This window comes from Ciconia boyciana, chromosome 11 (genome assembly GCF_034638445.1).
Source record: "Ciconia boyciana chromosome 11, ASM3463844v1, whole genome shotgun sequence".
Lineage (NCBI taxonomy): Eukaryota > Metazoa > Chordata > Aves > Ciconiiformes > Ciconiidae > Ciconia > Ciconia boyciana.
The window spans coordinates 5919040-5931849 of NC_132944.1; the positions used below are offsets into that span (position 1 = coordinate 5919040).

Genomic DNA, 12810 nt, shown 5'->3' on the forward strand with positions numbered 1-12810 from the left:
ATAAATGCCATCATTTCATGTAACATGCATTAAGGCAAGCTGGAGAGTTCAAGAACAGAACGTGGAGGTAAATAGTCCAGAGTTGATGTTAGTTGAATCATTTCAGCCATCAGTTCTGTGTTTTCTTTTGTTCCTTCCAAAATCCTCTGTTGTTTAGAATGTGAAATGGTTAAAAATACAAAGGACTTTTGTCTGAGCTTTTTGAAGGAAATGAGGTCAATTTGATGCCTGAATAGAATTGTGTTGCAGCGTGGTTTTTAGATACTGAACTTTGGGAAGCTTTTTTGAATAGTTCTGGCTGTGTGGTAGTTGTGATACCAGTTAGCTGTGTGAAACTGTTCCACAGGGGTGGATGCTAGTAATAAGGGATAGAGATCATCCCACTAGATAGCACTTTTTCTTTTGCTGTGCATGACTCTTTTTTGCAGTAACTATTATTTCTTATGAAATTCATTATTTTTTATTTTTAAAGGGCTATTGCCTGACAACACTGGTCATCTGAACTTCTTGCATCTTCTGTTTTTCTTACAAGGAGCCACCTTTTCATGTAGCTGGTATGGCCAGTGCTTATTAATCCTGTCACAGAATAACCTGGATTGTACTATAATCCATGTCATACAGTTGACCACATCAGCATTGTTGAATTAAATCAAAACTTCACTTTTTGGGAGATAAACAATGTTTATTTCTTTATCCTCTGCTCCCCATCCCAACAGCAGCTTACGGTTGAGCTCTTTTATCCTATGTCTTTTTTTTCTTAATTACAACTGAGAAATTGTGTCTAGTACTCTTTCCAGAAATGAAGTCTGGCAAGTAGTTATACCTTGGCGGCTTCTCAAACAGAACACTTCAGTTTGATCTAATGTTAAAAAAAAAAAAAAAGCTTTGCAGTTCAGCAGAGAAAACCTATAGGTCAGAAACAAGTTAAACATTAATCGCACTTCAGAGACCTACTTTCAGAGTTGTCGAATGAAGTTAAGTAGGGTACAGTGACATTGTCTGCCGTGTGGCAAACCGCATCTGCCTTGCCCTAATCCCATATCCGATATTGTGACGTGTACAGTCATAGACATTATAGACCTTTGCCCAGATAAGGAATAGTTTTCTTTGACCACTGTTAAGACATCACAGTAAGATTATGTTCACTACTTACGCAGTTTGTTGTTTGTTTTTTTTTTTTAACACAACTTAAGCATTTTTTTAAATAAACGGAATGGGGTTGTGAAATAGTATGTACTGATCCTTAAGGAATAGAAATATTTAAGCCGAGTTCCAAGAAAATGTTTCCACAACTTGAATTTTAAGTTTCGTTTATCAAAAGCAAGATTGGTTAGTCCTATTTAGAACTCTTTCTTGCTTAAATAAGAGCTGAAAGCTCTGGGAGGTGCTGTCAGAATATTATTTCGCTGCAGATATACACAGAAGAAAAAGCTAAATTATTAGTAGTCCTTTGTAGACTACTGAAATAGACTGCCAACCACCCCTGTAAAGGAGGAAAAGAGGTTTGTTTTGTTGTTCAGGCAAACTGGCAGACAGAGGCGCAGCAGTAAGGTCAAGTGACTCCATTGAAGCCACCTACAGCCCAAATGTTCTTTTGCCATTTCCATGATTTGTTGTTGTCTTTGTATTTAAAAACTAAACAAACAAAATCCCCAAAACACAAGAAGTAGTATGATATGGAGACTTCGTACATGCTAAATTATTTTATCCTTGCAGGTAGTTTGGTTTCAAAGCTGTCATAACTTTTGTCCTTTTTATGTGAATACTGTTAGTTCCCACTAATACTGATTTCTTCTTGGCAGAATTTAATGTTGGTCAGTATCGTCGAGATTTGGTGAAAAAGTATAAATCTTTTGAATTCTTCCTGCCTGACAATGAAGAAGGCTTGAAAATCAGGAAGTAAGTTTTGACTACACAATGTTTGGCTACACAATGCTAATTGTAATAAAATGGTACCCTGTGCAATTTGCTCTTGGAGACTGCTTTAAGTTGCATTTTTGTATGCTTAAGATGACCCTTAAGAGACTGCAGTATGAAATTACAAGGAAAATAAATTCTAGAGGAGGTGGAAAAGTGATTTGTTTAGGCTGCTTAAAATTTGGGGTATTTTTTTTCTTAACTGCTTCATCTCAAGCACCAAAAATGAAGAGAAGGTAAATACTTGATTCCTTTTCACCTTTCAGTAGGCTGTGACTGCTGTTATTCCTGCAGATATTCCAGGATGTTTTCACACAAAACAAAGCAGTTTTAACAAATAGTTATTATTTTTCTTACCTTTTTGTAAGGTAATAGATGTGGCTCTTTCTGCTGTCTAATTCCTAAAATGCCATTTTAGAGCTTTTGTGTGGATCATAAAGACGAAAAAACCCACATAACTGCTTTTCTTTTTGGTTTGCATACTGGAATTTTTTGCCTGGAGTGCTTTGAATGTGTTTGCCATTATCCATTCAAACGAGCGGGAATGAAACACTGTTAATCTCTCCCTGAAATTGTCTTTTTGGCCACCATGCAGGTGCTTCATGCAGTCAATCAGTGCACTACCTCGAAAATTGCCATGTTTTCCTAATGCTATACAAAGCAAGGTGAGCACCAGTGTGAACATCTGTGCCCAGATGAAGCACTTGAGACTCCCCTCTTGCTTGGAAAGAGTCCTGTAGTTTAATGTAGAGGAAAGACCTTTAGAAGAAAGAGAAGGTCAGAGCAAGAGGGAGCTGCCTCTTTCTTACAGAAGACCAAATAAGAAGGTCTTTTGATTTTCTTGGCCATTCATTGTCTTTTTTTGTATGTTCAGGAAAACATTTAAGAGAATGCAGTATGAAATGAGAAGGAACAAATTTTAGAGGAATGGAAATGCAATTTGTTTAGGCTACTTAAAATACAGAGTATTTTGTTCTTAATTGCTTCAGCTCAAGAATAAAAAATGTCTGGACTTTCCTACTGTCTGGACTTTCTTTTGTGGCTGTCCCTCTGCTTGTCCTCTCTCTCTTCCCTTTCCCCTTCAGCAGCAGTTGAGTATTGTTAATGTCTAAGAAGAACAACTTGCCTAAGAACCTCCTAATCCTTTGGGACCAAAGAATAGATATAAGATGCATTAGCCTTGCAAGCCCCTACCTTTTGCTTAGAGGTAGAGCCAAATGTTTAATGCGCCTGTCACCTGTTAGACTAAATGATGGGGAATATAACATGAAATGGGCTGTGTGAGCTAATCTGACTAGTTAGCAATGAGTAAAGAGGGTTTATATTTATTTAGTGAAGACTTGACTGATGAATCTAAGTTCCTGACATCTATTAACCGTGCCAATGTGGAAATACTGTCAGGATTGAAAAGCCTTCGTTTTTCTTTTAAGATAAAGCTGTGCATGCAGAATATGGTAAATGTAAGAGAAGAGTTAAGCATTTCAGTCTGGAAGTCAAAATAGGGTAGTAATGCATAGAAAGGCTGTTGAAATGGACAGGTTTTTATGGTGGTACTGCAAAAAGACTGTACTTACTGGAAATAGATGAGGCTTTGTTCTACTAATGAGTAAATTGTACACAATGTTAATGTTGCCCTCCAGTATTATTTTTGTGTTAGAAATCATAATGGACTTTGAAGATAGTAGTAATGCTGGGGAGATAGGAAAGTTGCAAATGAATTTATTCTCGTCCAGATTTAACACAAGTGTAAAGTATGTAGGGGTGGGTTTTTTGGTGTTTGTGTCCTCAGCCATCTCCAGTACTAATTACATTGGGTTGGTGACTACAATGGGATGTTATTTTCACCTCTGTCCCTAATACTTAGTGCTAACTTTGTTTTGCTCTCTGTTTTAACAGATTTTTTGACATAAGCAATTTTTACACAATAGTTCAAAAGAGAAGTAGTAGATTACTGAAAAATAGTTGTCTATCCAATTTAACGTAGGGCCTCAAGATAAAAGCCCTAAGTGGGTTTATTTTTTCCCTCTTTGAGAATCGACTTACGAAGCAAAAAATATCTATGAGTAGGTAATCGGGAAAAGATTACAGTTGCAGGGATGATTCAGTGATGTTATTTTTGATCAGTGAAAGTTTATCCTGGTCAGCAAAGTTGATAGGTATTCTGTGGTACTGTATAGTTGTATCAGTTGCACAGAGGAGCACAGGACTGGTCTTTTTTTAGGCAGATAGCCATGACCACGTTTCCTTAGTGTAGCTTGGGTGACCTCTGTTGGTTTTTCCCATATTGGGGGGGGGCTGATTAAAAAATATGTGTTTTTGAGAGAGATTATCTAAGGTTTGCAGGGCACTTTGATCACAATGCACAAGTGCATTAATAAAATGCCTTTTAACTAGCATTTGAGTTTTACTCTCTTTCATTTTTAAGACAGTGTGCCTTAGCAGCGCTGAATGACGTCCGACAGTACCTCAGTGAAGAAAATGGGCACGTGGCTGTAAGTTTCTTGTTGAAGACACGTTCTTGAGATGCTTCCCTACAAAACAGTGTGTGTCTGCTGGATAATATACAGCCTGAGTAATTCCAATATCTCTTCAGTATATCAGATTTTTTTTTTTCTTTGGGAGATGTTAGATCTGCCTTGTTGCTGCAGTGAAAGGAACACTGAAGTTCAGGGTGATGATGCCATATTGAGCAACCACCTTTGTGATTTGAGGGGTTAACCGAGGGGAGGGTAACACTGAGAAAAAAATGTCCCCCTTCTCTCCGCATAATATAATGTACTGTTAAACACATCTGTTGTTTTGGTTGCACTTGTGTTTCTATTTGATAGTCTAGTGTTTCAAGTGAAAGGTATAGACTTACTGAACAAAATGCATCCTGAGTATTGCTTGGCAGTTGTGTTAATGACATGAGAAATCTCTGAAGAGAGCAGGAGAATCTCAAAGTAAATTGCTGCATCTGAGTGTTTAATAATGGGATGCAAAACATCAGCTGTTCAATTATTGACGTTGCGTATTCACATTAATTTGCATAACATTGCTTTTCTTAAGACTACTGACACAACTCTGTGGCGTTTTCATTAACTAATCACGCAAAACCATTGACTGTAATTACAAGTTTTGCTGGGGACATGAGGTAAACTTTATACTTTGACAAACTTCATACTTTGGTAAAACACTGGTGTGTTCAGAGCTAAACACAAGTTCTTACAAAAATGGCTGCATATATCTTGTAATTCATGGGCAGGATTTACAAGTCTTGCAGATCTTCTCCCCTTTAAAAGTTTTACGCTCAGATTTTGAATAGCGTATTGATTGCAGCATCTTTTTTTGTGTAGTATAAGTTCACTAAAAAACTATGCATTAGTATGTAATGCTGATATGGGCCAGGAGGAAGATTCTGTCCTGTGTTATGTGTTAGGCTTAAATTCTGGTTGCTTCTTCCAAATACAGTGTTCTGCTAGTGGTGCTTTCAAAATACTACTTTTTTTTTTTTTTAAGTATTTAGAAAATCATGTGTGTAAAGTAGGAATGTCTTGTTTTCCTGTTGACTATGTTGAGGTAGAGGGAAGGGGAAGTGTATTCATTGCTTTCCTTCACATTGAGGGACTTTGAACCCTTATTTTTGTTGATATTAACACAGTGCTTTTCACAAGCTGTGATTTTTTTTAATTCCTCTTTCTCTCTCTCCCTGTAATTATTCCTAGGTCTTTGATGCTACAAACACAACTCGAGAACGTAGAGAAACTATTTACAAATTTGGTGAAGAAAATGGATATAAGGTGAGTCAAAAGCAAAGGAGTTCTGAGCTAATGCCTGGACAAGTAAGGCAGTGGTAGTTTTGCCCTTACCTGTACTCTGAGTTAGGAAGTGCACTAGCATAAGCCACATCCTTCCTAGATGTTTAGTCAGTAGTGCATTTTGTGTTCTCAAGCATTGTTTGTGATTAAAAGTTACCCAGTCCTCATTTTTCTTGTCTTTAATGTTTGTACTGTTTGGAGCTAGTATCTTTTATGCTATGGCTTCAGTGCTGCCATCCTGGACCTGTAGTTAGTGTACTGTCAGCAAGAACTATTTAAAATATGGTTCTTAGTGCAGTTCAGATTTTTGCTGCAGAAACACATAGGGAATTCTGTATTAGTTCTGTACAAACCAAAAACGTTCTGTGGCTTTCTACCTTCTGTCCAGGATTGCTTTGCAGTTAGCTGTTCTCTAGTAATCTTTCATTTCCTCTAAACTTGTCTCTCCAAACCTTTGAGACAGCAAAACACAAACCTCTTTTTAAGTGAGGCTACTCCATTAGTTGAAAGGCTTCTAAATTATTATTTCTGAAGTATTAGTTACTGTTTGTGTGGCTGAACTTGCATCCTCTGCGCTTACTTCTTCCTCTTCCATCCTAAATTTTTCTCACTGCAAAATTTTTCCACTTACAAGCATTGTTGGGGAAAAGAGTATAGAGCATGATGCTTCAGGGAATGGTAAGCCAACAATTTCTGATGAGAGGGTCTGTAGAAACCTCTCAGTAAAAGGAAGAAAGTTTTAATGCATGGCTCTGTTAAAAAGGGGTCAGCATGGAAGCAGGCAACATGCTGCTCGTGTGTTAGTCTCCAGAGGCATTTTAATGCATCTTCCTTTTTCCTTCTTTACACGTGACTTCCCATTTGGACTGAAGACTTTTTTTGTTGAATCAGTATGTGTAGATCCAGAGGTCATTGCTGCAAACATTGTGGTGAGTATAGAAAAGTTTGCTTTAACTGCTTTAAGTTAAAGAGTTTTAAAGTAGCTCAGTATTTTTAGAAGTACATTATAAGAATTTCCAGTAGCAAAAAAACACTAGCTCCCATTAATGGAACACTTCATTATTTTCCTGTCCATGTGTATACTAACTCAGAAGTTTAATTCTGTGAAGAATAGCTCTTTTTGCTTTACATGTATTTTAATTAACTTCCAGAAAATAAGTTTTTGTGTTGTGTTCTCCCCCTTCCTATTTCTTTAAACTTCCATTAAAAAGGGGAAGAAACTTACATACTACTCTCCTGTTTTTATTTTAAACAGCAAGTGAAGCTGGGTAGTCCTGACTATGTTGATTGTAGTAATGATGAAGCAACAGAAGACTTCATGAAAAGAATAGAGTGCTACAAGAACTCATATGAGACATTAGATGAAACTCTTGACAAGTAAGTAATGAAATAATATTGTCATCACAACTGGGTTATTTTAAGATGTTTCCTTAGGGGACGGAGTATTCCGTATCTGGGATAAAAGCTTTCTAGTCCTGGTTTTGGTTTTTTTTTTTTTTTTTAATGCCTTGAGCTCTCTTTCCTTTGGCAAATTATAGATAGTTGACTCTGGGGGTGTAGCCTGGAAACTTGCTTGCTTGAGGAAAATTGGCTAATGAGTCTCTGGGACAATATTCTTTTTGATTTCCTCACTTGGAGAATGGTATGATTCTTCTGGGATAGAACCAGCATTTAGAAATTATTCCAGACTTGCTGTAGTGGTTGGTTTTTGTTTGGGTTTTTTTTTTTTTTTTAGTACATAGGGGAGACCTGAGTGATTTGTAAGCATAACTTCATTTGTTGACATGGCTAAGATGAATTTTGAACACATAAGTCTTAAAAATGTGACTTCTAAATTTATTTATTTGTGCTTGCAAATTATCCTGCAGATGCAGGGCTGTGAGAAACTTCCTTAGCTAGATCATTTGCCTTCATGCTAAAGCCAAACTCACTTATCTGTTTTTCATTCACTTTCAACACTTGAAATTAAGGTAGGGATGAACCATGTGCGGAGGAGCCCTGTTTCTCTTGGTACAGTCCAGGACTTCAGTGTGGGATTTTGAGCTGCACTCATACCAGGTGCTCCTGGTTTGTTGCAGGACCAGTGCTATAGAGAAGGATGAGCTGCATTTTAATGTAATTGAGTGTAAGCAGTGTGAAGCTGGTTCAATCAGATCAGTTCATGCATGTAATTTCTGTGATGGACCTAATGGTTGTGCCTGGGTGAAATAGTAATGATTAACTCCAAAGAACGCTATCGGAGATGAGGTGATGATGCTTGCTTCTCATCACCTCCATTTGGTTTTATTATAAGTTTTCTTGTTTCATTGTGGTGTGATGTCTCAAATGCATTGCTAGAAACCAATAGTGGTTATTTTCAGCTTATTAGACTTTTTTCCTCCTTTAAACTAGATGCTACTCTAAAATTATAGCTCAGATGAGAAAGGGTAAGCAGTGAAAATTGAAATTATAACCTGTCTGATGCTGAGAGAAGGTAGTGGTGGGGTAAATTACAGTAGTGTCAATAAATAGTTGTTGATAGAGTGGTTGAGAAAATGTCTTGCTTCAGGCTAGTCCCTGGTCCTTCTGATGCTGTAGTTTTCTGGAAGGGTTAACTGAGATGGGTAAATAGTGGCTGTGCCTTTTGGCCCCTGGGTGCAATCAGACAAACGCTTGCTGTGGGGGAAGCGTTTGTAACCTGGAGAAAAATATCTAGTGTCGTAAAATACCTGGATATCTTATTGAAGCTACCACAGTTGAATGACTCCACTGAATCTTCCTTTCAGTGGTAGGGCTGTATTTTTTCAAGAGTAGGATCTAGATTTGAGAGACAAAGTGCAAGTAAAGGGAACAGAAAAGAAAGTGATGTGAGAAGCTTACATGTGAAAGGAATAGAGTTCATCCTGTATTTTTGGAGTATTGCATTGTTTCTTAGGACTAATGCATATTCTGGGGGTAATCGAGGGTTTGTTTATTCCTTTGGCTTGTTGCCCCTTTGTTTTATAATGAGAGAGAGGGTGGGAAGATTGTGGCACATGCTAATAGAAACTATGTGGAATTTTACATATTTTTTTTGTTTGCTCATGAAAGGGATCTTTCTTATATTAAAATTATGGATGTTGGAAGGAGTTACCTTGTGAACAGAGTAATGGATCACATTCAGAGCCGGATTGTCTACTACCTCATGAATATCCATGTGACTCCTCGGTCAATCTACCTCTGTCGACATGGAGAAAGTGAACTCAATCTGAAAGGGAGAATAGGAGGAGATCCTGGACTGTCTGTCAGGGGGAAAGAAGTATGTACCTCCTGAACAAGTGTGGCTGGGTTTTGTGTGTATCTATGCATGTATGCAGTTTGTGCTGTTTAATTTCAGCTTTCTTCTTTTACACCCTTTTCCTCTTAACATGTTTAAGAAGGATTTTTTTTAGTTGTGTATGTGGGTAGTAGAAACCGGGTGGACACGCTTTGTGTGTTGTGATTTGGTACATGCTCTTCTATCTGTCTGTCGTTCTGTTGGTTGAAATTCCTTTTTATCGTACAGCACAAAGCAGTTGTCAAGAGGGCTTTATTGTTTAACTGTATTTTTGTAAAATCCTGATTTGTTGGATAATTGGGAAGATTTACAAGTTAAAGCTGAAAGGAAAATTCCTGGAGGTAAAGATAGAAACTGCAGAAAACTTGTATCTTCTTGTACTCCTTTCCTTCCCTCTCCTGTCCCTCTTGGCTTAACGGAATGTGTTGTATTTCTTAGCAAAAACTTTGACAGAGCCTTTTGGAAAAGTTATAATGAGTTTACAGAGGCTAGAGCCTGCGTGTTCCAAACCGAACGCTGTGGTGGCTCTGAGCCCTCATCCAGTGTCTCATGGCTTTTCTTTCAGTTTGCCAAAAGCTTGGCACAGTTTATTAATGAGCAAAATATCAAAGATCTGAAAGTTTGGACCAGCCAGATGAAAAGGACAATTCAGACTGCTGAAGCCTTGGGTGTGCCTTATGAGCAGTGGAAGGTTTTGAATGAGATAGATGCAGTAAGTTCCTCTTTTCTAAATGTCTAATAAGTTGCTTTGTTTGCTAGAGATGAAGGAATTACTTAACTTTGTAATGCTATGCCTTTTATGGGATAGAAAGTCATTTAAGCCGGTTCTAGAGTCTGGAAAAATTGTCATTAATTCCTGTTAACAAGGCTAAAAGTTTTATTAAATTTTGCCATAATTAATTTAGTCTTGGTTTGTCTTTCCCAGTAAAACATTCCCCTGTAGAAGCCATGATGCTATGAAATTTTTGGTAGGTGGGGATTGGAAAGAAAATTTTGGTAGGTGGGGGTTGCTAGTTGGCACTTTCCAGCTGCACCTGTAAGATACATAAGCAGGTGCAATAGGTAAAATGTGACCTTGCTTGCCCATATATGTAACTTCACTTATATAGGGATTTAATGATTCCTTCTAACCACATCTGAGTCCAGCTGAGTGTCCTGTTCATCATGCGTGACAATTTTGTCTTTAAGTGTCAGAGTAACAAAATACAATTGTTAAAGGTTATTTATATATGGCTTTATTTAAGAGTGATATCTGCTTTTTGCACTGCTGGAAATACATGCTTTTTAATTATCTTTATTACCTATAGGGAGTGTGTGAAGAAATGACATATGAAGAAATACAGGAAAATTATCCGCTTGAATTTGCACTGAGAGACCAAGATAAATACAGATACAGATACCCTAAAGGAGAGGTATGCTATTTTATTCTCTCTTAAGGTGAAGGGCTTCCTTGTCTTCTTGAATACATGCATACTGGCTTTAGGAAGAAAAAAAAATAATTAAAATTAATAACAAGATTGTTTCTTTCTCCAGGGGAAAGCACATAGGAGCTTGCAAGGATTGAGCCGAGACCATTTAATTTGATTCAGGGCTTGAAAAATAAAACAATATATTTAGAAAAACAGTTGAGAGCTTTGATCTTGTGGGCATCGTTTCTATGCTTGGTCCTGCAGTGGTAAAGCAGAAAGAATGATTGCAAGGCTTCAAACTATTGCATATGCAAACATACTGCCAAGATCGCCTTTTTCTATTCATCCTTGCTGTAGATAATGGCTGTTTTGCATGCAGTTCTGGCTGAAATGCTAGGGAAATCTGTAGCCGCATTGGTCTTTCACTTTAATAAACTCCTTGCCTCTGGGAAAATAACTTGCTGAGGGCTTTTCTAAAGCAAATCCATTACAGTGCAGCAATAACCAGATGGTCAGATGGCCCGTCTGTGGGTGCTAAAGGCTTAGGATTCAGGGCAGCAGGGTGGAGGAGTAATTCGACCAGCTGCTCCGCTGTTTGTGTCATGAGGAAGCGGAGCTCTGAGGTCTTCTTTCCTCAGCAGTCAAGAGTAATCACTGTGATAAGAGCAGTGTTCTTGCGGATGTGACTGCTGTCTTACTAATGAGGCAGTCATTAAGCTGCAAAGTTCTCTTAATCCATTTGAACAAGGAGTGTGTGTTTTTCAAACTGATGCCATGCTCTAGCATGGTGACAAACATGTCAGACTGCCTCGTCGCCTTGGGGTGATGAGTTGATCTCAGTCGTTTGTCAAAGGCAGTTTCTGTGTCGCGGGTAACCTCGCAGGAGTTTGCACAGCCTGGCTGGAGACGCTGGGTTTCTCTTGCCAAAGTCTGAATCGGCAGTGCCGCTTTCCAGCTGGGCAGCCTCCATGCCTGCCTTGGGACCGGGGTGAAGGCTTTCTGCTGTGATCATTCCCTGCCCTGCTGGGTGATGTGCTGTGTTCTCTGCATGTGCAGCGCATGACGCATTTTGGAAGTATTGTTTTCACTGTGCATGTGAAAATTAACTTCAGCACGCATCTGTGGACATCCTGCTGTTTACCTGCAGCAGCAGGTTCACTGTGCGCGTGCTGTGCAGGACAGCTTGCAAGAGAAATCTGTCCTCCTTGCTTTGTGACTTTTGATGGGATGGTGGTTGCCATCACCAGACCAGTTCATCAAGCCCATAGCTTGTTTTCAAAGGGCAGCCTGAACAAGTCAGGCTTTGTGAACTGTTTGTATGCTGACTGCAGGCTGGGCTTCCCAGATTTTTGCTTGGAAGAAAGATGCTTTTGAAGATGAGGTATAGAAAATAACGTGCAAGACTTAACCTGTACATTTGCAGATGCTGTGAATTAAATTTTGGGGATTTTGTGGAAATTTTTGATCATAGTGACTAATTGAATAAAGCTTTTCCATGAGGGAGGTATATTTCGTTATATGTATGCTCTTTGATAGTCTGGAAGACCTGGACTGTGTTCTTAATTTAAGGAAAATTATTGCTACAGTATTTGTCTGTGCACTAATATAACATTCAGAAGATGACTAATCTGAAAGTAAGATCCACTGTATATACATATACTGTTCAAAGAGTTTTCCTTTTTTAATGTACTGTGTATTTCTCCTCCCCGCCCAGTCCTATGAAGATCTTGTTCAGAGACTGGAGCCGGTAATTATGGAACTTGAAAGGCAGGAAAATGTGCTTGTCATATGTCACCAAGCTGTCATGCGCTGTTTGCTCGCATATTTTCTTGACAAGCCTGCAGGTAAGTCTTCCTTGATACATTACAAGTGGTCTGGTTTTTGAAAATTTACTCATTAAGGTTCCAAACAGTAAATTCTAACCATTTCCTTTATCATCAGAGGATGGTTGTGCTAGGCGAGTACGCAAGTGTAATTTTTTGTATTTGACCCATGTGTCAAACTTGGTAGTTGATCTTTATTGAGCTGCTCCTCACCTGAAATGGACCTTCACATTAGCACATGAATTTACCCTGTTTATTGTTGTTGGCATATGTTTGTCAGCAGGTATTATCAGTGCTTAGCTCAGGGGCTTTAACTGAGATTTGCCACTAGCTGTAGTGTTTGTTTTTCTGGTCTGTTTGAATAGCATCTCTGTTGCGTGCTAGGGAAGGAGACAGATACGCTGTCAGATAAAAAGGCTTTTAAGTGGTTGACTTGTAACATAATAGAAAAGTTAGCGTTCTTGTAATCTGTATTTCATATGTAATTTGTTGTTCGATTTCTCAGAACAACTGCCTTACCTGAAGTGCCCGCTGCATACTGTCTTAAAGCTAACCCCGGTGGCTTATGG

At 38.4% G+C, this 12810-nt stretch overlaps 1 protein-coding gene across 12 annotated transcripts in view; it reads left to right on the forward strand.

Moving 5' to 3' along the window:
* Nucleotides 1-12810, forward strand: part of LOC140658070 (6-phosphofructo-2-kinase/fructose-2,6-bisphosphatase 4) — a 53473-nt gene that overhangs the window by 26160 nt on the left and 14503 nt on the right. For 10 of the 12 annotated variants that reach the window (XR_012044589.1, XR_012044584.1, XR_012044585.1 and 7 more), the window contains exons 3-12: nt 1803-1899; nt 4343-4409; nt 5622-5696; nt 6587-6643; nt 6970-7091; nt 8784-8991; nt 9575-9721; nt 10317-10421; nt 12133-12262; nt 12747-12809. Coding sequence is in view for 5 of the 12 variants with exons in the window: in XM_072876012.1 (XP_072732113.1) it covers nt 1803-1899; nt 4343-4409; nt 5622-5696; nt 6587-6643; nt 6970-7091; nt 8784-8991; nt 9575-9721; nt 10317-10421; nt 12133-12262; nt 12747-12809 (1071 nt within the window). In the remaining 7 variants the exon portion in view is untranslated. The remainder of the gene's footprint in view (nt 1-1802; nt 1900-4342; nt 4410-5621; nt 5697-6586; nt 6644-6969; nt 7092-8783; nt 8992-9574; nt 9722-10316; nt 10422-12132; nt 12263-12746; nt 12810) is intronic. The other 2 variants (XM_072876013.1, XM_072876014.1) reach the window with 1 other exon arrangement.